Here is a 26,925-nt window from a genome sequence, read left to right on the forward strand (position 1 = left end):
GCAATGAAAGCTGACAGGAGACTCAGGAATATGTCCATACATTACAGTGAGCAGAGATCTAATCAACCAGATAAACTGAAAACACGTGTGTGGGTGTTCATAGCTTTTAACGCAGGGTGCAGAACCCTCTGAACCTCCTCCATTGTCACCTTTCTGTTGTTATTGTCATTCCTACACCTAGACTGAGGTGTAGGCATTTGCGGTGTAGAGACTACAGGTAAAAGAAATGCACTGCACTTTTTTTATTAGCTTCTGGTGCCTGTAATTTCAGATATTATATTATCATCACCTATAAATATGACTAAAAGCATATCAGTATGTCATTTGGCACCCCATTACATTCATGAAGTCAAAACTGCAGCTACTGGTGACAAAGTTAAGAGCGAAAAACAACAACGTTACTGGGTGAGTGATCTAATCGACGTGAGCGTCAGAGTTTGGGTGTGTCCCATTGTCACTCATGGAAAAAAGAGACTGTAAAGACAAACTTATTGTCTGTGTTATTTATTGGTTTTGATGTGAATTCTTCACACTCTACGTTGTTGATTACATTAAGTCAGAAAGATTAGTGACATGGTTTGATTTGAGCAAAACGTGATTCTATTGAGCAGGTTCCTCAGGACTCAACACGGGGGCAAGTATAATGCCACATTGGGCTTGTAAATCTAACAACTTCCTATTTCAACAACTTTCCTATGTTGTCACTTTGCTCAATTTTTACGAAAACAAATTAAGGCTAAAGAATGATCTAATTACAGCAAAATATATCATACTGTAGTGAGGAATAGGGGGGGGAGGGGGAATATCTATTGTATGAATTTTAATTAAATTTCTGGTGAAACCATTGAGCAACTTTAAGAGAGAAAGCAAGGCTAAGAGTCTACAGCCAAGGTAACAGCTCTGTGAGGCTGTTTAGGATATGAGAGATAAACATTATGTTTGAACATACAAATGAAATGGGACCATTTCTAATTTCATGGAGACCCCTGGTGGCAGGGAAGGGAAGTAAAAGACTCACAGATCGAGCTTTCTGAGAGTCAAAAACACCACCTAGTGGTGTTTGGAGTCTAGTCAGAGAACTCACTCAATCACTGGTCAACTCTGTGCATTAAAGTGACTGTAGCACAGTCTTGGAATTTGATACATATTTAGTAGGGTTGTCAATCAATTCAAATATTTAATTTCAATTAACCACAAAATTAATAGCACATTTCTGTTCAAAATGTACCTTAAAGGGAGATTTGTCAAGTATTTAATACTCTTATTAACATGCAAGTGGGCAAATATTCTAGCTTTATGCAAATGTATGTATATATTTATTATTCAAAATCAACTAACAACACAAAACAATGACAAATATTGCCCAGAAACCCTCACAGGTACTGCATTTAGCATTACAAAATATGCTCAAATCATAACATGGCAAACTCAAGCCCAACAGGTTAATTGTGTGTCAGTGTGCTGACTTTACTAGGACTTGCCCAAAACTGCATGTGATTATCATAAAGTGGGCATGTCGGTAAATGGGAGACTCGTGGGTACTCATAGAACCCATTTTCATTCACATATCTTGAGGTCAGAGATCAAGGGACCCCTTTGAAAATGGTCAGGCTAGTATCTTCACTCTAGCTTTAAAACTGAGCCCGCTACAGCCTAAAAATCGCATGTTGCGTTAATGCCTTAAAGAAATCAGTGGCATTAAAACGAATTTGCGTTAACGCGTTATCGTATTAACTTTGACAGCTCTAATATTTATTTATGCTGGAAGAAATGGGAGGACACATTTAACTCTCATATGTGACTCATATCTAGTCAATGAAAAAAGTAATTTCTTTGCCTCCAGCCTCATTTTCTCAAAGTAAAGTTGGATGGATGGAGGCATGGATGTAAAGTCAAGTTGCCGTTTACATCCATGACCGTCCAAAATGTTATTACTTCATCATTTTATCCTGTTAGACGTGAGTTAAAGGGTCATAAAGGGTCATAATTAGCATATGAATTGACCATTGATCAGTCCGTTCATCCTTGAGAAGCTTGTGCCAGATTTGAAGAAATTCCCTCCAGGCATTCCTGAGATATCACGTTCACGAGAATGATGCAGACGGACGGACAACCTGAAAACATAATACCTTCGGCCGTGGCGGTCGCCCGGCACAGAAGCATAAAAATCTGTATATCAAAGAGACTTGAAATAAGAGTCAGCAAAGTCTTTTATATCAATTTAAATATTACAAATGGAACATTATGTTGATTGTCTGCTCTTGAAAATTGATTGATTTTCGATTTTTTGATTGAAAATTGTCGATAAGACAACAAGAATATTTAAAAAAAAAAATAACCAGAACCATATTTTCACAGTACGGAAATATTTTCTTTCCAAGATGACACCTACACCCAAAGCCAACGATTTAAAAACCCAACAAGACATGACAAACAGTAGAAACGTACAGTATAACATGATTTTGTCTGTAAAAGTACAACCACTATTTAGCAAATTCAAATTCATACAATCGCAAGAAATTACCTTCAAGCGTTATGGCATTGAAAAAGACCAACATTCCCTGAAAGTGAAACTGAGAAGTGTGAAGCCGAACTTTGCCGCTATGCTTGGGTTTGAAAGTGGAACGATTTGCGGAGGAAGTTAAAGGAACCAGGCATTTGCTTGTAGAGACCTTTTGCAGAGTTTTGAGAGACTTCATTGTTAACCTGGAAATAAGCACAAACAATAATCAGATCATGTTTAAATTAAAAAGCTCTAAATGGTCAAGGGGATCAAAAGTAAATTCATTTTGCTGGTATAATAAGAGAAGCTCACCATCGTCAACATTGTGATCAAGTCATCGGTAGCGGCATTTTCCTCAAGGATACGGTCTAGCGTCTCCACGTACCAGGAGCCTGCCTGGGTGTCTCTCCAAGAAACGTAACCTGTGTTTGTCACATCAGGTATTATTAAGACATACATAACAAGTCAAGTGCATCAAGATAAACAGATGTATGAATGCAACACACACACACACACTGAGACAAAAACACACCAGGAAAAGTAGAGTAGGACACCAGAATGTCACTCGGGGTGGGCAGCGTGGCTCTGGCGTCCGGTTCGTCGGACGTGCTCAGAGAGTCGCTGCTGGATGACATCGGAATGGCGTCCGTCTGATCATCTGCTCCACCGATGGACGGTTTAACATCATCATCAGGGGACACCTCAAAGCCTGTGTCTTTTTGACCTTAAGGACAAAAACAAATGTGACACAATTATTATTATTACTACTATCATTATGGATTTTTTACATGCTCTGTTACTTGAAAGGGATAGCTTGGGTGTTTTGAAGTGGGGTTCTATGAGGTACTTATCCATAGTCAGTGTATTACCTACAGCAGATAACGGTCGGCACAAAGTCTCACAATAGATATGAAAAAACGAACCGATCAAGGCAGCAGTAGACCAGCAACTGCTGTGTTCTTCAATTGCAGGTTTCTTCAATGGAGTCTGGTGGCTTTGGCGAGAGCATAGATGGATACAACGGTTTCAGTTCCCTTCCGGAAGAAGGCTGTCTGACGGCAAGGTGAACCAGCGAAAATATGGCGTACACATAAACTAATATTGATTTCTTTAGGTGGGCCTTTCTTTTAGGTGGCTAAAATGTTTTGCTGTCGGCCCCGTCCACAGCAGTATATCGCTTTGCTTTCGTCTGTCTGCTTCTCCAAACTGGGAGCGTGCCGACCATCATCTACTGTTGGTAATACACTGACTATAGATAAGTACTTCATACAACCCCACTTCAAAACACCCAAACTATCCCTTTAAGTTGTTCGATAGTATGCTTAATGTTAGCTACCTCCTCCGCAGGCCTGTATGAAGAAAAGTTTGGGTTTTCCCTGTAAAGATGGACAATGCTGGCCATTGAGGTAGTTTGTGATGTTCTGAACTGGGACATCCTGTCCGTCCACACCATACACGGAACCAGGGAAGCGGCTGTGACTCACCTACAAACATAAATACAAGCACACATTACAAGTCACCTGGATCTGAAATTGAGAAGGTCGGAGAGAAAAATGTTTTCTGAGGAAACACAAAAACAGGACATGGCTCACCTCAGTCCCATGGGACAGCATGATAACCACACAGCAGTCATATTGTGAGTGGTCTGTCTTAGATAAAGCCGACAGTTCATGTCTGATTTGCTGAAATGCAGAGATGAGTGTTAGCTTTACAACCATGAGCTTAAAGTTTTACATGACACGGGAGCAGAAGAAATTACTCTTACCTTTTGTTTCAGGTTTGTCTTAACGTTCACAATAAAGTTGAGTGCCTTGAATCTCCTCTCCAGCTTGTCAGAATCTATGTTGGACCCTTTGCGATTACTCAGCTGGCTCTCTGGTTTAAAGTCTACGTTGTTTATGATGAGGCAATGTCCACATGGGCTGGCATCCATTTTATAGCTCTGACACACACATACACAGAAAAAGGAAGTGGAGAAAGAGGCATGATGTAAATACATTATCTGAGATTTAGCAAAGCTTGCTTCTACAACAACTTTTGTCTTTCTGTCGGTTGTTAAGTGCATGATAAATAAATGATGCTTACCTGAATACTATCCCGTCGAATTCTGCCTTGTTGCACTGGTTTTATGTACTCCCTTTCAGGTGCTGTGACATGAGCATCAATATGTGTTAAAGCATCAAGAAACTTACCAGACTGTTACCAGCATGTATATTAATTGCGTTACTTACATGGACTTGGAGTAGGACTGGGCCTCCGTATTGGATAGACAGGGACAATGTCTATTCTTTGCTTATCAACATCCATAGGAGAGCCTATTAAAGAAAGAAAGCGCACATATATGAGCCACCAAAGTGTTGATATTACAAGACCAGAGGGTTACAAATTATTGTAATAATTTGCCCACAAAGACTATTTTTTAAAGACAGTACACTCATTAATGTCTCACACTTACGAATCGGGAGAGGCTGGACAACAAGGGGGACAACCTCAGTGGGTGTTGCAGGCTGTAGCTGAACTGCTGGAGCTCCATTCTGGAGAAGCTCTGCCAAACTGTGCTGTCCTGTCTCCCGAAGGCACTCCAGAAATAATGGAAAGGCCCGACTCCCACGGGTCTCCAAGTCCTGGACTAACTTCCTGGCCTGGTTACGTCTGGTCCCAGAGCTCTGACAGGAGAAACAGTAACAGAAGTGTTTTTTGATTTTTTTTAGGATCTCTTTTAGCCCAGTTGGGGGCTATTCTATATATCACTTTACTAGATACAAACAGAAACAAACAACATTTATGCAAGTTAAACACTTAAAACCCACAATACATTGTACAGCACACAAAATAACATTAAAGCTACAGTAAATAGAAATGGAGCAAATATGATTAAAAAAAGTTATATTTATAAAACGGTCACTATATCCTGACAGTAGTGCATGAGACAGGTAATCTGAAAAAAATCATGTTACTCTGTGTCCTCCGGTGCTCCTAATGGCATCTGCGAGATTTCACAGACCGGAGGAAAACAACCAATCAGAGCCGAGCTGGAGTCTGCTGTCCATGAGCAGCTGTCAATCACTCGCGAACTCGGATCGAACGGTCAAACTAGGCAGCGCTGATCAACTATGAATCAATATTCTGGTACTGTAATACCTATTTCTCGCCTCAAATGTTTTCAGAAACATCTTGTAGTGTACTGTTTAGCTGTAAAATTAGAAAATGTGTGACCCGGCAGCCATGTTGAGATCAGTTGAGGAAATACCAAGCACCGCCCACCAGCCGGAGCACACTTTCTCATATTATATATTACATTATATCATATTATATATTAATTCATATTTGATCAGCGATGGATCCGAGTTCGCGAGTGATTGACAGCTGCTCAGAGATGGAAAGGCTCCAGCTCGGCTCTGATTGGTTGTTTTCCTTCGCTCTCTCTCTCTCTCTCTCTGAAATGACCTGTGATTGGCCAAAGTCTCCCGTCACGGGCTATATTTTCTAAAGCCTGAAAACAGAGCCATGAGGAGGTGCAGAAGTCTTCTCTCAGAACACTTGAATTACAATATGCTGAAAGGTTATTATGGATTTTTTTGCCCAATGATGCCAAAAACATTCTGCCTACTGCAGCTTTAAAACAACAAAATACAACAATTGATGCCCTATGCAGCAGGGAACCCACCTTATTTACAACAAACTACATCATCATTAACTAGCTACACATATTTCTATTAACTGTTCCTAGCCATTTGACAAGGTAATGCAACACACACAAAGAATTAACCTGAACTGTTAAGCCCTGATCGACACAGCTGTCTTACCTTTATCTCATCAATCATGTCCTGGGTAAAAACTCCTTTCTCCAACAGACCATCATAGAGGTTTTCTGGGTCCAGGTCTGTCACCAGATTGGTCCTGTTGCGTTGAAGAATCTGCTTGTGGCTTTTCTCCATAACTCCAATCAATAACATCCAATCAATCAATAATAATAACGACCACAGTGACAGAGGAGTGTCATAAAAGCTGTATTTTGTGTTAAAACTGTCCTAAAATGTGCTGCAATGTTCCCTACTCGTTTGTGAAAGAGAAAGTAAACCTTGTACCTGTATAAATATATCACCTTCTCGTTTCTTGTGTTTGTTGCGTTAGCCACTTCCGTGTTTACATCATTCGCCGTCTGTGATTGGTCAACTGAAAAAAAAACAGGGTGCGCTTGATTTTGTTTACCGCGCGGCGCCGCCACACGGCCAGCGTACCACAACACGCTCACACTACCAAAAACCCCGCGGTGCGACGAGCAATAAACCGAGCACACACAAACATTGAAAAGGGTGTCACTAAATACTCAATCTCCCAAAATGAATTTCGACACTGTGGAACCTCCTCCTCATCCTCTTCTCCTCCTCCTCCTCCTCCTCCTCTTCTCCTCCAGCAGGTTGTGAGCTTCGCCCCTGGAGGAGCTGCTGGATGCTGCCGAACACACCCTGAGCATCTTTGCACATCAATGTAGGTGTGAAACCAACAACAGCTGAAGAAGAGCATCAGAAACCTTCATCAGATATGTGGTGTTGCACCGGTTGACTGCTGCTGCTGCTTGAGGTGAATGTAGAGCTGGTGCTGTTTGAGATTGCTAGCCTCTGTAGCAACACAACTAACGTTAAATCCAATGAGAAAAACGTTTTATCCTCTTTTTTATCTTTAATGTTAATGTGACAGCCCAGTGAGACATGTCTGCAGGATTGCTCTATTGCAATGTCTCTTTGCTGTATTAGTTAGTAAGCTGACATATGCTAGCTGTAGTTTGCATGCTATAATACCATTTTCATTTAGCTATCTTCATCGTTTTTTATCATCATAATATGCTGACGTCAGCTAAAGGCTGTGTCATGATTTCAGCTCTGAACATCCTCAGAATTAATCCACTTAAAGGTCCCATGTTGTAAAAAAAAAAAGTGAGGTTTCCATGTCTTTTTTAGATTAAAAAGCAGGTTTAAAGGGACTGTTTTGTGAGATTCAGAAATGCTTGTTAACAGCGACACCTGTGGCCGTTAAGTTAAAGAAACTCAGCGTCGGGCTCGCGCTTGTGCTCGCTCTACATAGACATGCGGTTTTTGGTGCGTCCGTGTAGTTTGTGTTGGAGTCTTGTCTGAACAGCGTAGCCACACGCGAGCGTGCATGGGACACCGACCCGGGTGATTTATACGTGTAAGAAGTTAAAAACAGTCCCTTTAAACACAGAAATTCAAAATGTCCCAGTTTATTTCCTGTTGAAGTGTACGGCTTCTTCCGAAATCACATGCTATGCACTACATACTCAATATGTGTACTATCGTTCAACATACTTTTGTGTTAAACGGTAGTATGTATCTTTTCGGACGCACTAAACAGTAATTAACGTCGTCACTCCCTGAGAGCGTCCTTGCCGGTTGGAGACTCGTAACCATGGTAACCCATGCCAACCTCATGTGAGCAAAGCAACGGTTTGCGAGAATCAAAGACTGATTTAATTTTAATTATATATCACGTCTAGCAAAATGAAATCTTATTCTTACACTTAAATTGAAGCCTTATTGATGTTACAGAGCTGTCCGTCAACGTCTGTTATGAACGTTGTCGTCACTACCGCATTGCAATGTGGGATATTTATGCCGCCGTAGTGTCCAGCGTTGCATACTGTAATATTTCACCGGAAATAGTATGCAATTAGAGTACCATTGGTTCCATACTAAGGTTTCACATACTGTTTTAGCGTATAAATAGTATGTTAGTATGGAATTTCGGACACAACCAAACATTCAAAATGTGTGTCCCAGTTTATTTCCTATTGCAGTGTATGAATGACATCAGCTGACAGGAAGTACACCTGGACCCAAGCTGTTGCCTAGCAACGCAATTCCGTTGCAGCTCCGTTGAAATGCACTAAAACAGAGCGTTTCAGACAGAAGGTAAATACAGGTATATTCAGGCAGACAGTATGAGGAAAATTACATTACAGCATGTAAACATGTTCTAGTAGAAACATAAAATACAAGTATGAACCTGAAAATGACCGCAATATTGGCTCTTTAACTTGATGCTGATGCGTCTTGTGATCTATTAAAGGTTACTGTGGTGATGGCAGGGTCAAAGATGACCGTGCCACTGGCTGTAGTGGTTGTCCTCTCAGTGCTGCTGACAGGAGCAACCCCTGCTGGGCCTGAGATGGACCCATACAAGATCTTGGGCGTAACCAGGAGTGCAAGCCAGGCTGAGATCAAGAAGGTCTACAAGCGTCTCGCAAAAGAATGGTAAATATGTTTCACATGACGCTGACCTGTTTTTATGAACCTCATTCAATTCTTAACTAATAAGCATCTTCTTCTCAAGGCATCCTGACAAAAACAAAAATCCAGGTGCTGAGGACATGTTTATCAAGATTACCAAATCTTACGAGGTTAGTTATTTTTCCCATCAATATATTGTGCCAGTAACAAACATATGCATGAGAGGAAGAGGTCTGCCATATTGACATTTGTTCTATCCCAAATCTAGATCCTGTCCAGTGAAGACAAACGAGCCAACTATGACCGTTACGGGCAAACTGATGACACCCAGCCATACGGCGGCGCTCGCTACGGTCAGCGCCACGACAGCTTTTACTTCGACGAGTCCTTCTTCAACTTTCCCTTCAACAGCAAGAACCACAGGGACTTTGCTGACAGCAAGTACACGTTGCACTTTAACCAGTACGTCAATGACGTGGTGCCCGACAGCTACAAGAGACCATACCTGATAAAGATCACCTCTGACTGGTGCTTCAGCTGCATCCACATCGAGCCCGTGTGGAAAGAGGTGGTGCAGGAGATGGAGACTCTAGGTTTGGAATTAACCTCTAAGTCATCCAGAATTATCCAGCAGCCCTGTCGTCTATGAAATTGTATACGCCGAGTTTGAAGGTGTTTGTGTATGTCTTTGCAGGTGTCGGGATAGGTGTGGTAGATGTTGGCTATGAGAGACGGTTAGCCAATCACCTCGGCGCTCATCGCACCCCGTCAATACTTGGAGTCATAAATGGCAAAGTGACGTTTTTCCATTACGCTGTAGCAAAGGAGCACCTGAGACAGTTTGTAGAAGACCTTCTTCCTCAGAGACTAGTGGAGTGGGTAAGTATCTGTGCATTACAGGGAGGAGGACTAAAATATGGATTTATATGTAAAATGTAGGTGAACAGATTTGTAAAGGATAAACAGTACTGTATATTAGGGCTGTCAAATTTGGCCAAAAATGATGTTTGAACAATCAATCTAAAAAAACACATAGCTTTAAACTATTTGAATGTAGAATATTTTTGCGCATTAGAGTATGTCCATGACACCGTGTCCTAACTGGCCGTGAAGGACGCAGCACTGTGCAGTGTGTTTTTTTTTTTTTAGCTGAACTTTTGTCGGATGCCCTGTTTCTATTTATTCCTGTCGCTCGGTTTGAAAGAACGGACGAGGAACGGCTGATTCATGAAGATGAAGTATGAGGAGTTATCTATAATGATCCTCCTCATTTCACTACAAAAACCTAAATAAGGTGACTGCTGGCTGGAGGGAGATCACCAGGATATCGCCTGAAAGTTTCCTACCTGCTTTTGGCTATATTGTATGTAATTTCCAGTAAATATCACAATATAAAACATGAGTTTTCTGTTTAACAAGTACAAACAACGAAGGATAGCAAGCACTACTCACTCATCTTTTGAGTGGTTACGTCTCCAGTGTGATCTGGAGCCTACAGCTGACAGGTAAGTGGTTTGTTTACATGAGGTAACGTAACGCTTGTTGTTAGGACACGGCGTCGCTCTCTCTGCGGCCGAGTTCTCTCTCCATCATTACGGTTGTTGCTGAAATATTTCTCTTTCAACTTGACCTAATGTTACATTTAATTTTTCAGTTAATGAAAGTGACGTGTGACTCTGTCATGTGGTGCATTCACTGCCAGCCGCGGTAGTGCTGCTTTTTTTTTCCACAATCGAATATTCATTTCCATATTCAAATACCTGGCTTTTTTTTTACTATTCAAATACATATTAAAATTTAGAATATTCGTGGACAGCCCTACAGTACATATACAATTCAAAATGAATTAAACATTTTGTATTTTCTATACCTCAAGGTCACCGACAAGAATGACCCGCAGTTCCTGAGCAGCTGGCATGAGCTCAACAAGCCCCATGTGCTTCTGTTCGACCAAGTGCCTGTAGTTCCTCTGCTTTACAAAGTAGGCTCTCACCTTGCAGGTTTTTTTTACATATATCTCAGGTTCCAATGACAGTAATCACATAACTAACACAAAACATGTCAATCCTTTATCTCTGCATCTCCATAGCTGACAGCTTTTGCTTATAAGGACTACTTGCAGTTTGGCTATGTGGACCAGGGCCTTTCAGAGACCGCTAATCTGCAGAAAGATTTCAATATTAACACGTACGCTCCGACCATGTTGGTCTTCAAAGAGAACACTGACAAGCCCGCTGACATTATTCAGGTAAATCACAGCAGCAGGGAGCTATTATTCACGGTTATCTATACACTGAAATGTTAGCTCACTCTTTTTTTTCTATATGGTTTCGTTTGTTCTCTGCAGGCCAAAGGAATGAAAAAGCAAATTATCGATGAGTTCATGTCAAACAACAGATTCCTCCTCGTGCCACGGCTGGTCAATCAGAAGCTCTTTGATGAGCTCTGTCCTGTCAAACAGTTCCATCGACGCAGAAAGTAAGACAGCCTAATATTTTCTTTTTTAAAAACATGATAAATCAGAGACTGAATTCATTTTTGTTGTAATTTACTCATTTCATTTGAGGTATTTTAAGATATGTAGTTAGCGTTTACTAAAGTTACTGTTGTGTCTTTCCTCCCCTCAGATACTGCGTCCTGCTGATCACAGGTGATGAAGAGACCTTTTCTTTTGGGAACCAGGCGTTTCTCTCATTTGCCTCTACCAATACCAAGGAAGTCGTGAGGTTTGCGTATGTGTACCAACGGCTACAGCAGCCTCTTTGTGACATCCTCATGCAGAACAAGGACAGTGCACAGTCGCCAGCACAGGTACACTCACATATCTCCAACACTGCAGCTGCCAGTTCCATTGTTCATCCACAATATATGCACATGGGGATTTGAGAATTGGTATCGCTTAAGGACATGGAATGAATGAAACTACTAATAATCAGGTGAATAATGTATTACTGCAAGGATCTGAGACAAAATAATAATATCAAGGGTTATTGCTTACTGCCAAAACAGCGTGGAAATATGTAACAAACATAAATACTGTATATACAAATATCTCAATTTGTTACTTTTCTATACATATAACGAACTGAGTGCTTTTTTAAACTCAGGTGGTGATCCTGGAGAGGCGTAATGCTGCAGGGAAGGCCTTGTACAAGCCGGTGACCGCCTGGAACGGCAGCGAGGAAGACAAACAGCGTCTTCTGGAGGAGCTGGACCGACTACAGAAGGACCCGTCCATCCTAGTCCATGACGCCATGCTGCCCGAGCTCAACAACGAGTTTGCCTCCGTGCGTTCTCTTTGAGTAAAAATAGTGGGTTTGAACAATGCGTGTCAAACCACCAGTTCTGTTACTAAATGTACTAATCTCACTCTGTAGATGTTTGTAATCCGATGGATCTATGCATCTTACGATTACCTCGCTGAAGTCATCGATGACATTCTGCACAACAACTGGTAGGTTGAAATCTTTAGTTTCATTTTAGATACTCTTAAGCAATTCCATTTATATGTAACAATATATAATTTTGCAAACAAGCTTACTTCCCACCCGTTAGCTCTTGAGATGTGAATACAGTGCGTCTAGTTGCACTGAGACATCTGTGACTATTTGCAGGCGCGAGATGATGCCTCTTCTGTCCCTCATCTTCTCCGCCTTGTTCATCTTGTTTGGAACCGTGGTCATCCAGGCCTTCAGGTCGGTCGCTCTAACCATTCAGTACATCTAGACCACCAAAACTGTAACTATAGCAACATCAGCCTTTCCTGATCCCTAAAAGCTTAAAGACAAGCCAGAGAAAAGAAAGTAATAATGCTTTTCATCTTTACTCTTCTACGCCTGCGCATCCCCTTTAGGAAAAAACATTTTTCCGTGTGTTTTCAGTGACTCAAGTGAAGATAAGCAGACTAAACCGAAGGCTAAAGATGGAACAAAAGCAGAAAATGGGTCACCAGGGACTGGTAGTGCTTCAAGGCAAGAATATATTCATAATTTCCATATTAAGGCTTTATAAAGTGCAGGATTTATCATCATGTTTTTAAGCTTTTCACTTTTGCCGTTGATTTTAGTCGGCCTCCGAAGAAGAATTTTGTAGAAGTGACGGAGCTGACGGATATCACTTACATAAGCAATCTGGTGAAGCTGAGGCCAGGACACATGAACATAGTGCTAGTGCTCACTGACGCCTCCAAGAACATCCTCCTTAGCAAGTTTGCCAAAGAGGTCTACTCCTTCACAGGGTAAATTAAACATTTCACTTTTCCTCGTGTGGAACGAATAAAGTCCATTATATGTTACGTTATTGTTGCGTATAAAACAATCCTGTTTATAGATCATCACATTCATTCTTTCAACACTCTCCTAGGAGCCTGACACTGCATTTCTCCTTCCTGAATATCGACAAGCACGGCGAGTGGATGAACACGCTGCTGGAATATGCCCAGGACGCCATGCATATCGACGCGGACGAGGACGACGGGGGAAACCGCAAGATGGACTACACCGGCTACGTTCTGGCACTCAACGGCCACAAAAAGTACCTTTGTCTGTTTAAGCCCGTCTACACTGGGGAAGACGTCGACAGCAAGTCATCTGAGGATGAAGGGGGCACCTCAGGGGGGAGGTCGAGATCCAGTTCCCGTGACGACCACCCGCCGCGCAAATCCAACCGGTCCCGCAGCTTATCCACCCTGCAGATCCACCACAAACTGGACCGTCTGGGGTTGTGGATGGAAAGGCTCATGGAAGGCACTTTGCCTCGTTACTACATCCCCACGTGGCCAGGACTAGACAAAATCACCCCCAGTAAATAGATCGAGGCGCGTTCTGTCCTATTTTTGCACTTGATATATTTGATAGTTACAGGTGTCTTTAAAGGAACAGTGCGGAACATTTTGGGGGATGTATTAGCAGAGATGGAATATAATATTCATAACTATGTTTTCATTAGTGTATAATCACCTGAAACGCTTGTGAATCTGTGGGAACGTGAGCAGCAGAGTGTAAAACTTACTACTACTACTTAAACACACACACTACTTAAAGATGCAGTGTGTAGGATTTTGGCGGCATTAGGCGTGCAGCGGATCACAAAACTCACGGTTCGGATTGTATCACGGTTTTGAGTCACGGATTGGAAAATATAAAAATTACTTGCACTAAATTAATTACACTGAACGCAAGGAACATTTGGCTATGGTTTTGCATGAAAACAACAACATAAATAAATAAAATATTGAATACTCAATTGTTTAAATCAAATCTTAAATTACTCAATAATACTCAATTCTGTTAAATAAAAGTTAAATATGAGGCATGATGATAGTTCTTCCTTTGAACAATAAAAAAATAAATGAAAATTCATCAAAATCATCAAAAAAGTTAACAAAAAAAAAGAAAGCAAAGCAGACCTGAGCTAGCTTTTTTCAGAAAGATCAGATATTTTTAAATCCTTGGTTTTCCACAATGGAGTATGGCCTCATGTCTGCAGTGATAAACATACCAATAGATCTGTACGGATCAACTACGGTCCATTACACCCCTAGGTGGCGTATAGCGGTGAGGTTGCAGATTGCAACCAACTGAAACTCCTGTGTGTGGCCAACCTGCGAATAGCCCTATCTCAAGTTTTGTTTGTCCATTCTGGGCTACTGTAGAAACATAGTGGACTCCGTGAAGAGGACCCGCTCCGTATGTAGATATAAACGGCTCATTCTAAGCTAACGAAAACACAACGATTCTTATTCTCGGGTGTTTATACACTAAAGAAAACATACTTGCTAATATTATATTCCATTTCTGCCAATAGATCCCCCTAAATGTTACACACTGGTCCTTTAAAAGTTGGGTCAATATTACAAACTTGGCTTCAGTGCAACTGCTGTGGGACCGGTTCTTTAACGCACCCCTCTTACACTCATCGCATGCTGTTTTCAACTGTTGCTGGTAGTCATATTTTATTCAGAGAAATGCTGCTGCTACAACCTTGTGAAGAGAAAACTATATCACTGTGGCCACCTGTACTCTCCTGCCTCCATGACCATCAGTCATATTCACACACTGAAGGAGGCAGGATGACTACTTTAGACTTCGTTGATGAATACTGTGAATAGAGGTGCATGTCTCCAACACTAAATGTCTTGCCTTTTCATGCATCTCAGCCCAATTACTTTTCCTTTATAGATCTCCTGAATGCCGACTCGCTTGTGCAATATAGCGCACTGCTGTAACAACAAAGCCTTGGTCTCGTTAGCCAGTAGCTTCATGTAGCAAACATAATGAACAGGCTTCCCATTTCATTTTCTGAATGTTTCCCAAAATGGCCACGATTGACTGATACATTATCATTTTGTCATCTTGAATTACGTAGACATAAAGTCAGACTTTAGTGTGCGCTTGCTTGGGTTATTATTAATTTATTTTGTCAACACTAAGTGTAAAAACGTCATTGATATAACTTTGTTGGTACAATGTGATGTAAATATTGTACATAATCATGTTATTATAAAGAGTATGTAACTTGAAAGATAAGGTGAATGTTTTACATGGATTTATGAAAATGCTGTAGTTATGTTTCTGTTTGTTTCCCACTGAGAGTTTCTTTTACAAGTTAGTGTAAAAAAAATGATGTCTCCTAATGTCAGATGTTTCAGTTGGTCTTCTGTAGTGCATTTATCCTCTTGTTGGTTGTAATAAAATGCTTTATGTTTGTTAATTATGTTTGCAGAATTTTCTCTTCTTACCAGATTAACATGATCCTAGCTAACTAAAAATAACAAAAAATATTACTATTTATACAGCAGAGAAGACAGTAGATCAAGACAAGTACAAAAAATGTAATATGTACATTTCAAAATTTTCATGTAACCATCTGTGTATCCGACATTTTGACTTGTCATAGTAGGAAAAACACAAGTGCTACTAATAACATTAAAGCTGAAGTAGGCGAGATTGGAGCAAATATGATTAAAAAAAGTTATTTTTATAAAATGGTTGCTATATTGTGACAGTAGTATATGAAAAAGGTAACCTGAAAAAAAACATGGTGCCTCTGTGTCCTCCAGTGTCCTCCAGTGCTCCTAACAGCATCTGCAAGATTTCACAGACCGAAGGAAACAACCAGTCAGAGCTGATCTGAGGTCCGCTTTCACGCTGCCGTCTTTGAGAGTCGGCTGTCAATCACTCGCGAACTCCGACCAAACGGTCAAACTAGGCAGCGCTGATCAAATATGAATCAATATTCTGTTACGTTAATGCCTATTTCTCGCCTCAAATGTTTTCAGAATCATCTTGCAGTGCACGGTTTAGCTGTAAAATGCGAAACTTTGTGACACCGTTGTCATTCAAAAGGAGCGCTCTCTCAATGAAATGACCTGTGATTGATCAAAGTCTCCCGTGCTGGGCTAGATTTTCTAAAGCCTGAAAACAGAGCCATGAGGAGGTGCGGGTGTCTAGTTTTCTCTCAGAACACTTGAATTACAATATGCTGAAAGGTTATTATGGAATTTTTGCCCAATGATGCTGAAAATATACTGCCTACTGCCACTTTAGCAATAGTTCTGTTCCCAGCCACTTTACCAAACGCCTCAAAGTGCAATCTTCATTCAGCGTAGAAGAATAATGTATACACCACCAACTAGCATTACCGCCTCGCGGATGTACTGTATGCCTCCGCCAACCAGTCAAGTCACAGCTTACATCCATGTCTGTCCAAAATGTCATTACTTCATCATTTGATCCTGTTAGACATTTTGGTTGAAATTGTAATAATTAGCATATGAATTCTTGAGTTATGGCCAAAAACGGGTTTTTGTGGGGTCACAGTGACCTTGACCTTTGACATCCAAAATCTAATCAGTTCATCCTTGAGTCCAAGAGGATATTTGTGCAAAATCTGAAGATATAATGGGAATGGGACGGTTGTGAGGTCACAGTGACCTTGACCTTTGACCTCTGACCACCAAAATGTAATCATTGTGTTATAGCCCAGTGGTTCCCACACCTTTTTCTGCAAGGCCCCCCTTTTGTAACTAAAAAATAAGCCAGTGCAGAACCATGCATCATTGATATTTAGTCTCGCTGCATCCTCCCTTTTATAACTCTGCCCCCCCAGTTTGGGAACCACTGTAGCACATAATGTTTTCTATATCTTCTACTACGTTGTATCGCCACAAGAGGGCACCGTACCATCAGGAGTAGGTTTGGCTTATTGTCCTACACATATCTGATGTTTTGATGTTATTTTTAGCCTCTTCAGTGGAGCAGAAGCTTCAGTGAATGTCTAAGTCCCGTGCTTCATATGATGTTTCTGGTGTTCTTAAGTTGCATTTTGCTTTTATTGATACACTAACGTTTCCATCTCAGGTGGATGGAAACATACTAACTGCATATTTTCTTTATTTATTGTATTATTGAAGTTTTGACCGGCGTAGCGACAGTAACTAAGGGTGCGGGACTTATTGTATAGACATGCTTTGTACTGGCCTCGGTCGGTTTCCTCTCTCTTGCTTTTTGCACTCACTGACCCCTCTGTATTGAACCTATGCTGTCAATACAACCTTGAAGGGCTCCCATGTGAATTTACTTATCTGATAGAGAAATAAGGAGCGGGGACAGAGTGAGGAAAGGTCAAATAGTAGTGGAAAAGCAAATGAGTTGATATTTCAATAGTTTTTCTTGTCGCTGCAAAAATCAATGGTTACTTTAAACTGTCTTTTGTTATGAGGTCGGGTGTTTGTGTTTTTATTTTAAGTTAATAGCGACTTGACGATGTGCAGTGAGTGTTTTGTGAAAGGAAAGTCACTCCCTTCCTCTCACATTTAACTGTGAGTGTGTGAGAGAGACGGTATCTGTGTGTGTTTTCTGCATTTAGTCTCAAGTGAAGAGCTTCAGTTCCTCTCCTTGAACTCAGCTTTAATTACTGGAGCCTCATTGACTGTATCCTGTGTGTGTGTGCGTGTGTGTGTGTGTGTGTGTGTTAGCAGGGTATGCTTTAAGGGCGTGGCTACCTTATGATTGACAGGACACTACCACAGCGTTGTCCCTCTTACAACTTTAACCCTTTGTGTGTTTTCAGTTCATGAAAGTTAATTATAACCACGGTGTCACGGTGACTACGTCCACTTCTTATGTACAGTCTATAGGAACAACATATATCAGGCTTTAGCGACACGGGCAATTCTTATTAGGTTGGTTGTTTTTGATGTTTTTATGGGATTTATTGACGGTAAGAGAGTAAGACAGATTCAGGAAATATTCATTACAGCAACTCAAATCTTTTCGAAATGAAAGAAAAAAAGGGTCATGCTTACTCCTATGATGGATACTTCTTACTCTTAGTGTTTTGCCTCGCTCTACTTATCTTACACCACCATGCAAAAGAATACAGCTGGGTCTTAAATGGCTGCTCTGACATAATACCTCCTCAAGCTTCCTCTAATACTGACCTATTTTAGCTAGGTTTAGACTGCACACACACACATGCACAGATCTATATCTTTAACCTCAGTGCCTCCTGAGTCTGACTCTGCAGTTAGCCTGACATGCTGTGCTCCCAGACTTTAGTTAAATCCATTCAGTATTTCACTGTGGGATTTAAAGCTTAGGTTTTGAGGCAGAAGTCTAGAAATGATAAAAACAAGTAAAAGTTAAGACAAAGTTAGAGGTGCGTTGGCGTAATGTTCTTCAGTATCTCCCCCTCCTGTAAATCCCACACCCTGAGATGGTTGAATTAACAGTGAATCACAGCCCTGGAGTTAAATCTACACCTTAGTTTGACTCCTGCCGTGAGATTTGAGCTCAGTCAAATTGCCTACTGAAGAAAATCCATGGAATTAACCGAAGCTGTAAGTCAAGAAACAAGTAAATCTATACTCGCTGAAATATGTATGTGCCCTGATTAAGTAGGGTTTTTTTCAGTTTGATTAATAGACACTACAAATGTGGTTTATTTGTTTAAGATCTTTGATCAGCTAACAACCCTCAAAAAAAAATCATTTCAATAGCTGTATTGATCAAATTGATTTTAAAGCTATACATTGGATAGTTTGCAGTAAACGCCCACCCATAGATATCAGCCAGTGAGCCTGTAACCAAACCAAACAAGCAGGATGCACTGTGCATTTTGGATGTCATGAAACCATAGACTGTATATAAGAAGTTTTCAGTGAACTGAAAACACGCTGTGAAAGGGTTAAAGTTGTAAGACGTAAACACAGACAACTCAGTGGTAGCGACCTGTCAATCACAAGGTAGCCACGCCCAAAAGCATCCCCTGCTTTAAGGTCTATTTGACTCTAAATGGGACCATAATTTACTAAATGAACATCATGTTGTATTGAAGAAGACTTGAAACTAGTGATTGAGACCATAAACTCATGTTTATAATGTTTACTGAGGTAATAAATCAGGTGAGAAGTAGGGTCATTTTCTCATAGACTTCTATACAATCAGACTTCTTTTTGCAACCAGAGGAGTCGCCCCCTGCTGGCTGTTAGAGAGAATGCAAGTTTAAGGCACTTCAGCATTGGCGTCACTTTTCATACCCGGAGGTTGCCCACTGCATGAAACCCAATAATATAATACTCATTTATGTATGTAGGTCCAAGTATAGAAATTTAAAAAGTAAAACATTACAAATCAAAAGACTCATCAATTTGGATAAAACAAATAATCAACCTAACAATTTCACAATTCCCCAAAACAAATTAACCTTGAGAAACAGACGAGTCACCAGCATACTCAAACTACCCAGCACTACCATTCCCTCTCTCTGATGTGTTAGTTCAGTCAAAACAGGAAGTGGTTCTTTTGTTTTCAAAGGTTGCTATGGTGAGGTCACTTCCTGTCTGTCCATCAGGGCTGCTGGCGTCCTTCTCCAGCTTGTTTGTACTCTTATAATTAGGACATGTTGAGGTAGAAGGAGAGCGCGGGAGCAAATCGACCAGGAAGAAGAGAAAAGTGGCAAAGAAAGCAGCATGCAACACATTTTCTTGACCTCGATGAAAAACGTCATGAGGTCAAGGAAAAGGAGAATTCATAAGGATTTAGGAAAAGACAACCGCAGTATTCAGAGAATCCAACTGCACTTACACTATGCAACAGCAGATGATTTTTTTTAAGCATTTACGACTTTTTTCTCGTAAAATTACGACTTTATTCTCGTAATATTCCGACTTTTTTTCCATAAAATTAAAACTTTATTCTTGTAATATTACGACTTTTTTCTCGTAAAATTACGACTTTATTCTTGTAAAATTACGACTTTATTCTCGTAATATTCCGACTTTTTTTCCATAAAATTAAAACTTTATTCTTGTAATATTACGACTTTTTTCTCGTAAAATTACGACTTTATTCTCGTAATATTAGGTCTTTTTTCTGGTAAAATTAAGACTTTTTTTCTCGTAAAATTAAGATTTTATTCTCTTAATATTACAACTTTATTCTCGTAATATTCTGACTTTTTTCTCGTAGATTTACGTCTTCACGATTAACAGAGTTGTCTGAGGCCGCACAGCAATTGAAGCGCACATTGTATGCATGGTACACAATCAACTAGTATGTGATTTGGAATGTAACCATGGTAACATTACTCAAACTGAACTTCCTGTCTCATGTTTCATCCACTCACAGGGACCTGTAACACACCTACACACCATTGCAGCTAATTAGCAAAATGTTGGTACACTAACATGTTAAATGAAGATAGTGGACATAAACATTATAACCGCTAAACATTAGCCTTTTAACATTGTTAATGTGAGCATGTCAGCATTTAGCTCAAAGTACAGCCTCACGGAGCTGCTCGCACGGCTCTAGACTTGTTAATTTCCTGCAGAGAATCACGCTTTCTTCTCTTCTTCCATTCATTTTCTTTCTTTCAGTATTCCATCCTGCTGGCAGCAAGTTGAGCAACCATCTTCTCTCACTTTTCTTTGTATTTTGTTGTGCAAACAGCAGACACAGCCCGAGGTTTAACACACTCGTTTCGCTCAGTGTTGAGGATTTTTGTTCTGTCTGTTTGTCTCTATCCCTTCCTTCCAGCTATCTTGTCTCATTTTTCATTTTCTCTGCCCTTTCTCTCCTTCTCATCCCAGTCAAATTTCTCTTTATTGTTTTCCTCCTACCAACCCAGATTTGCAAAACATACCAGATTTATTGCCACTTGGAGCCATATGGGGGGATTCAAGACAAACAAAAGGATAAAATGAGTATAGCTTCACAGAAAAAATGATAATCAAGAGTTTTTTTAGTCTGCAGTTTTTGGCGGCTTTACAGGGAAAACTGCTGTCTAATTACTTTATAATTCTAGCTTTCATATTGTGTGGATTATTCCAAAAATACTGTCGCAACAAAACACCATCTGTCCACTCCACCTAATGGGTTAGGATGACTCTTCTTCAGCCCTCCTGTATTCATCGAGATAATAAGCACTTTCACAGTCGAGATCTTTTTATTTCCATCTGTGGAACCGCATTTATGTTGGCATAAACAATTCTGGCCAGGTCAAAATGAAAGTCAAGATGATCCCAAATTAACAAAGCAAATTTCTATTCAAGTATGGTTTGAAAAATTACCATTAAGTGTAGTGCAGTGTAGTAGAGGAGTTCTCACTTAAACATTGTTTTCATAAAAAATAAACAGGATGAACAGGATAAGGGCAGGTAGATGGGAGAGGACAGGAATAAAGGGAATGAGAGGGAAGGAGGGCAATGGCTATTTTACCCAAGTTCAATATGTACAAAATGACGAGAAAACCAAACCATGCTAAATTCCAACAAACATTTATTTGTGAATTCTATGACAAACAGGAGGCAGTTATAATATCTCATTTTACAAGCTACATTGGTCGGAAAAAAAACAAAAAATCCCCAACCTTTTTAAAAATCCACTTGGATCAATTTTTACGTTACGTTTGCTGCCTTTTTTTCTGTTTTTCATCAGCTTCAAAATGCACCTATATGTACAGAGGAAATGCTCAAGTGTGGTCTATAAAGGGAGAGAGCTACATACTTCCACAGCGACCTGGTTCAGATCAGCTGTTGACATTCAGCTTTTCTCAAAGAAAACAAAAAAGGACAGCGGGAGTACGAACCTTTCCTTTCTTTTCAAGCTGCGATTCAAGGGGACACATTTTCCTTACTGTGTACTCATTTTATTTGTCTTTCATTGCATTCTCCTTTTATTCAAGAAACAAGCGTTATTAAAAAAAGACAAGAGTAGGATATATAAAGCGAATATACAGGCAGTCTCTATAGGTAATAGTTTAGCTAACATTATGAAGAATTTACATGTTACCAGGATGTCATATGAATGGTATGGAAACACGTCAAAAAGGCTGGAAAGATTCGAGTTGCTTTACAGACACACAGGGAATAATGAGACTGGTTTGTGCCATGCAACCTGTAAGAACTCGTTTAGTTATTGGCTGGTGATGAGGTGCGACCTGTAAAACTGTCTGTCATTGGCTGCAATGTCTAGTACTTATAACCTGAGGGGGAGGAGCAAAATGTGACACCTGACGGGCAGGTGGAAAGGCCAGAGAGGCAGACACAGAACCGACCAATGACATCAGAGTCGGAGAGAGATTTGAGTCTTACGCTGTCTGGCGCCATTACAGATCTTTATGCAAGAAAATACATCCACGTTAAATACCGGTAGCTTTGAGGTGTATAGAGAGCTGCAGAAATGAGTCCTAAAACCCAGAAATGAGTTACCATTTTAGCACTTCCTGTTCCCTCGTCTGGAAGTCAATGGGTTTTTTGAATGGGTTTATAGTTAGATGCCTGAAATAAGATCTGTGGTTAACACAAGCTGATTTTAAGGTTTTGTTCTACGGTTTAAAATGCATCAATAAATCCCCCACTCGTGAATTTATAAGCCTTTACGTGTCTTAAAAAAGTTGGATGCTAACAAGTGGTTGAATGAGACTATAAGACGTCATCACGCCGACTCGTCCGCCTTTACAGCCTCGTTGTGGATACCCGCGTTCATACTATTATTGTGTAGTTCGTTTATAACCTAACGTTAGCTTTTTACTTCGGCCGATTGCATTCACCCTTCAAAAATCATAAAGTGGTGTTCATTTGTGAAGATTATCTCGCTGAACAAAAAGTATCATAAAGGTTTGTTTGCCACAGAGCTTATTTTCTGCCATAACACAAAACCCAATGGAAAAATCCCATTGGCTTTTTGTCGAGGGAACCCGGGGCGATGCTAACTTCCTGGTTGGCCTACAAAAATACGTCATCCCTGGAGCACTCCCATTTCCAGCTATATGTCACATCTGATGTTTTTGTAGGAAAAATCATTATTAAACAATTAACATCAAGTTATAATACAAACTAATTATATCATGTGTTAAAATCAGTTAAAAACATGAAACATTTTTTTTGCGTCCATGAACCAAGCATCAAAACAACAGTGGCTATTTTATCCACAACCTCAACTGGAATCGTCTGTCGTATCATTATGTCTAAAATACAGGCCTATGCTCGACTGTTAAAGAGGTTGGCTATAACATTTAACCAAAACATAACCTTGGTCCGAATTTAACCATTTGGAGGTCTGGTCATAGAAAAGTGAAGCAAAACTAATTTCTAAGGCAAACTGTACTCCTGACGCTGAGGTCCCTTATTGGCTTGCAACACGTATCGTCCGTCACAATGTAAACACAAATCAGTCTACACCTACTGCAAGACAACAAATGAATACATTTAATCAGATGTAATTAATAATAATGCAGTTTGTACTTTGTTGTAGCCAAATATTTGCAGAAAAATAAGTGTTTTGATTAAACCGAGACATCTTTGTAGAGGAAAGGCACAAAGTGACCTTCTCATTGACGGCGAGGCTGAATGACAACAGGACGTTAAACTTACATTATGTTTTGTTATTTAACGATGCGTCTCAGAGTATAGTAATGGTGTAAAAAGTGTAAGAGGTAGAGCAGAATCTGGCAGACTTTCTCACAATCAAGATTTTTTGTCATTTGAGTCGCGCAAACATCAAGAAATTTTGAAAAGAGCTACATTAAAACCACTGCTTATACTGAAATTATGAATGATCAAATGACTCAATTGTTTTAGTAAATTATGTCAAAAATGATTATTTTGTTAAAAGTGGATTTGTTTCAGATTTGTGCTTTTTTTTTTGTAGGAGTTGTGTTTTTCCAATTTAAACGTTTTCATGTTTCTGTAGTTTTGCAGTGTATTAAAAAAAAAAACAGAAATGGTGCCAAACCTAATATTAGGGTACAATATAAGTTCCTTTGTGGTTTGAGACTATTCATCCTGGTTTGTTGTGGGAGAGACTGACGATTGAGTCATTACTGGACTGTGGTTACACTCTTGTTTTTAGTTTCAGCAGTGAATGGAAAAATGCATTCAGTAGTTTTGTATTTCTCTCTTACCATGATGTGTCTGAACTAGTTTGAGTGTACATAATATCATGTTGGCTAGCTGTATGTCCTGTGATTTGTGCAAGAAGTGAGCACTAGTGGCTAATATTTCTCAAAAGTGGGAAATATATCATGACTAAATCAATCTTAATGGTTGGAAGAAACATGGGCGACTGTAGTAAAGTGTTTGTTAACTCACTGTAGAGGTTTTTATCAACTATATTGTGTTGGCATGCTGAAATTCATACTGTTTTATAAAGTGCGCGGTTGTAGTCGTACACAGGATGTGGAGCAACTGTGGTCATTGTTAGCCTGTTAGCGAGAGAAGTCTTAGTGAGCTGTTTTCGTCATTCTCCCCTCTTCTACTGTTGTTGTTAAATACATAATATGTATCATCCTCAAGTTAATTGTCTTCAGTGACTACACCAAATGTGGTTTCTACTTGTGTGAACTTTTAAAAGATAATATCATGGAATGTAGAAAGGAATGGATATGTACTCAACCATATTAGTGTGCTTTTTAATGAAGTTTTATGATTTCATGTGGTCTTTAACCAATCAGATTGCTTGGCTAAAAACTACCTGTTGTATAATTGTGGTCAAAAATCAGACATATTCTCGTGGCAAGTAAGTAGCTTTTGAAGCGGTGACTGGTTTCAGACGTTTGGTTTTGTACCAGCAGTCGAGGGCTGGATTGGAGACAGACAGCAGCATTTAGACTGTGGGTTTTCCTCACTGTGTTATTTAAATACATGCACTGTTACTGTAATGCCCTATTTTAAACTGCTGAGTCATTAAATGGTGTGTGCAGAGATGGAGAAACGCTCGACTGCAGCTCAGACGCAGACAGCGGGAGAGACAAATAGATGGTGAGCCCACAGCAGACTTTACACTAAGTAGCACCATGATAACTAAATAGAAAGAATAGAAACAACAGGCTATTATATCAGCAAAAAACATCCATATAAAATAAACAAAACAAAAATAATTTACTTTCCAGAAATACAATAACCCTTGGTATAAAAAAAGTTAAAATATAGTGTATCCTACTATACCTGTAAACTATCTTGTCCTTCCTCCACTGTGGTACAGTACTTTATTGTAGCTTTAGTGCAGCCTGATCGCAATTATGTGCATAAAAACAATCTTACCCATTAAAAAATAAAAGGCCTGCTGGGTTTAACTGTGTGTTTTTATACAGTATGGAGTCCAGTTTTGGTGTGAGCCGACTAATAGGTAATCTGACAGGCACTTTGAATATCTGTTGATTGATTAGAAAGAGAACGTCATGGCAAACAAAGAGATAGGAGAAAGAAATGGTATAAAAACCCTTCCAAATATGATTGTTTTCCGTTTACAATAGGTTTTCAATACACCAATAAGACCATTTGTGTCGGTCCCCATGAAACTTTTACGTCTTTCTCAGACGTCCTACTTAAAAACATTTTAAATCGTTGGCTTTGACTGCCATGTAAGTAGAAAAAGGATATACATATTTAATTTGAAAATATTTAATTAAATAAATTAAAAACAAATCATGAATGTATTTCTTAAAAATTAAAAACTGTCAGTGCTTTAACTACTCTGGCTGCAGATGGACAATCCCAGCTCTTAGCTTGTTGTTTACCAATATTACGTTATAATGCTACATTTTCCAAAAATGCGTATGGATTTTCGTACAGTAGCTACGCCGTCGGTGTAGTACTACAACGCGAGGACAGTTGTGCGTGAGAGAAGAGCGGAGCGAAAAGGAGGAAGTATTGTAAAACTATCCCCTTGACTTGACCTAGAAAGGATGCACTGGTACACCAGAATGCTGAGAATCGAATGATTAAAATGCACATATAAAACCATACACACATCTGGGAAAGACTCTAGTAAAAGGAATGCATTGACTGAATTCTCCTTGGACACTGTTAGGAGTTAGTGAGCGTTGCTGGACGATGAGCATTTTGAGTTTGGACCATAGACTGTATGTATATAAAGATGGATGACATGACAGCTCCCCAAAAGTGAAGCCAAAACATCCGGATCGCCCCCTGGTGGCTGGCTGCAGTATAGGTCATAAATCCCGCCACCTCAATGTTAGTGGATGGGACATGGGCCAAACTAAAAAGTCACAAATAAATTTTTCCCAAAGATGGTTTCTATTATTTTAGGTAGTTCTTATCACACTGATGTTCAATTGTTCATTTTTCCGATAAGTCACCCATCTATATATACATGGTGCCTTCAAATGGGGTCGTGTTTACCGTGTTCACGAGAAGAGTTCATATGAACTAACGAATAAGTGGAAAGTTTCTGAAAGCTCCGAGTTCACGAGTTGTGACATGTTTGTTGACGTTGTCAGAAATGGCGGAGGCCTTGGAAGTTAATTTTTTTCAGTGCATAATAAGTTAATATATTGTAATTTTAGTAGTATAATGTTTTTCTTTATAATTGTATAATATGTCTGAGGAAAATGTTGATTGTGTTCTTACGACTTAACCAATAGAACGCCAAGCATATATGTGTACACGACTTTCCATGTTGTAAACACGAGCTTGCGAGTTTCATTTGAAGGCACCAACAGTCTATGGTTTGCACACGCACCATATCTGATCCCACGAAGCACAGAGGGTAGCGATGCACCGACAAAGCGGATGGATATCAGGTCAATATCATTATTGTTATTAAATCATTTCTTAATTATGTAAATCAGATTCCGAAAAGTCACGTGAAAATTCTCTGTAAACCACCTTCATTTTCTGTACTTTCAGTGCATCTCTATCCAATGCCA

General features: G+C 39.8%; 2 protein-coding genes across 6 annotated transcripts; one reads left to right on the plus strand and one right to left on the minus strand.

The window, feature by feature from the left end:
* Window positions 1-2,312: 2,312 nt before the first annotated feature.
* casp9 (caspase 9, apoptosis-related cysteine peptidase) lies at window positions 2,313-6,744 on the minus strand. 2 transcript variants are annotated; one of them, XM_037772197.1, is made up of 11 exons: window positions 6,592-6,744; window positions 6,310-6,443; window positions 4,959-5,169; window positions 4,735-4,818; window positions 4,589-4,650; window positions 4,269-4,445; window positions 4,096-4,185; window positions 3,840-3,987; window positions 3,036-3,227; window positions 2,816-2,925; window positions 2,313-2,706 (listed from the first exon to the last, which is right to left on the minus strand). In XM_037772197.1, exons 2-11 carry the CDS (start codon window positions 6,439-6,441, stop codon window positions 2,602-2,604), a joined length of 1,311 nt encoding a protein of 436 aa, XP_037628125.1. In that variant the 5' UTR covers window positions 6,442-6,443; window positions 6,592-6,744; the 3' UTR covers window positions 2,313-2,601. The 2 variants fall into 2 exon arrangements, with proteins under 2 accessions (XP_037628125.1, XP_037628124.1); XM_037772196.1 differs by lacking the exon at window positions 6,592-6,744 and having other exon boundaries at window positions 6,310-6,585.
* Window positions 6,745-6,835: 91 nt separating this feature from the next.
* LOC119489565 (dnaJ homolog subfamily C member 16-like) lies at window positions 6,836-15,462 on the plus strand. Of its 4 annotated transcripts, none has more exons than XM_037772190.1 (15): window positions 6,836-7,087; window positions 8,591-8,775; window positions 8,855-8,921; window positions 9,020-9,344; window positions 9,446-9,630; window positions 10,628-10,732; window positions 10,841-10,999; window positions 11,099-11,229; window positions 11,379-11,562; window positions 11,859-12,038; window positions 12,129-12,205; window positions 12,366-12,446; window positions 12,633-12,722; window positions 12,818-12,988; window positions 13,114-15,462. In XM_037772190.1, the coding sequence occupies exons 2-15, from the start codon at window positions 8,603-8,605 to the stop codon at window positions 13,559-13,561; spliced, it is 2,376 nt and encodes a 791-aa protein (XP_037628118.1). In that variant the 5' UTR covers window positions 6,836-7,087; window positions 8,591-8,602; the 3' UTR covers window positions 13,562-15,462. The 4 variants fall into 4 exon arrangements, with proteins under 4 accessions (XP_037628118.1, XP_037628121.1, XP_037628120.1 ...); XM_037772193.1 differs by having other exon boundaries at window positions 6,844-6,994; XM_037772192.1 differs by lacking the exon at window positions 6,836-7,087 and adding an exon at window positions 8,383-8,433.
* Window positions 15,463-26,925: the final 11,463 nt, after the last annotated feature.

Source organism: Sebastes umbrosus, chromosome 6, assembly GCF_015220745.1.
Source record: "Sebastes umbrosus isolate fSebUmb1 chromosome 6, fSebUmb1.pri, whole genome shotgun sequence".
Classification (NCBI taxonomy): Eukaryota; Metazoa; Chordata; class Actinopteri; order Perciformes; family Sebastidae; genus Sebastes; species Sebastes umbrosus.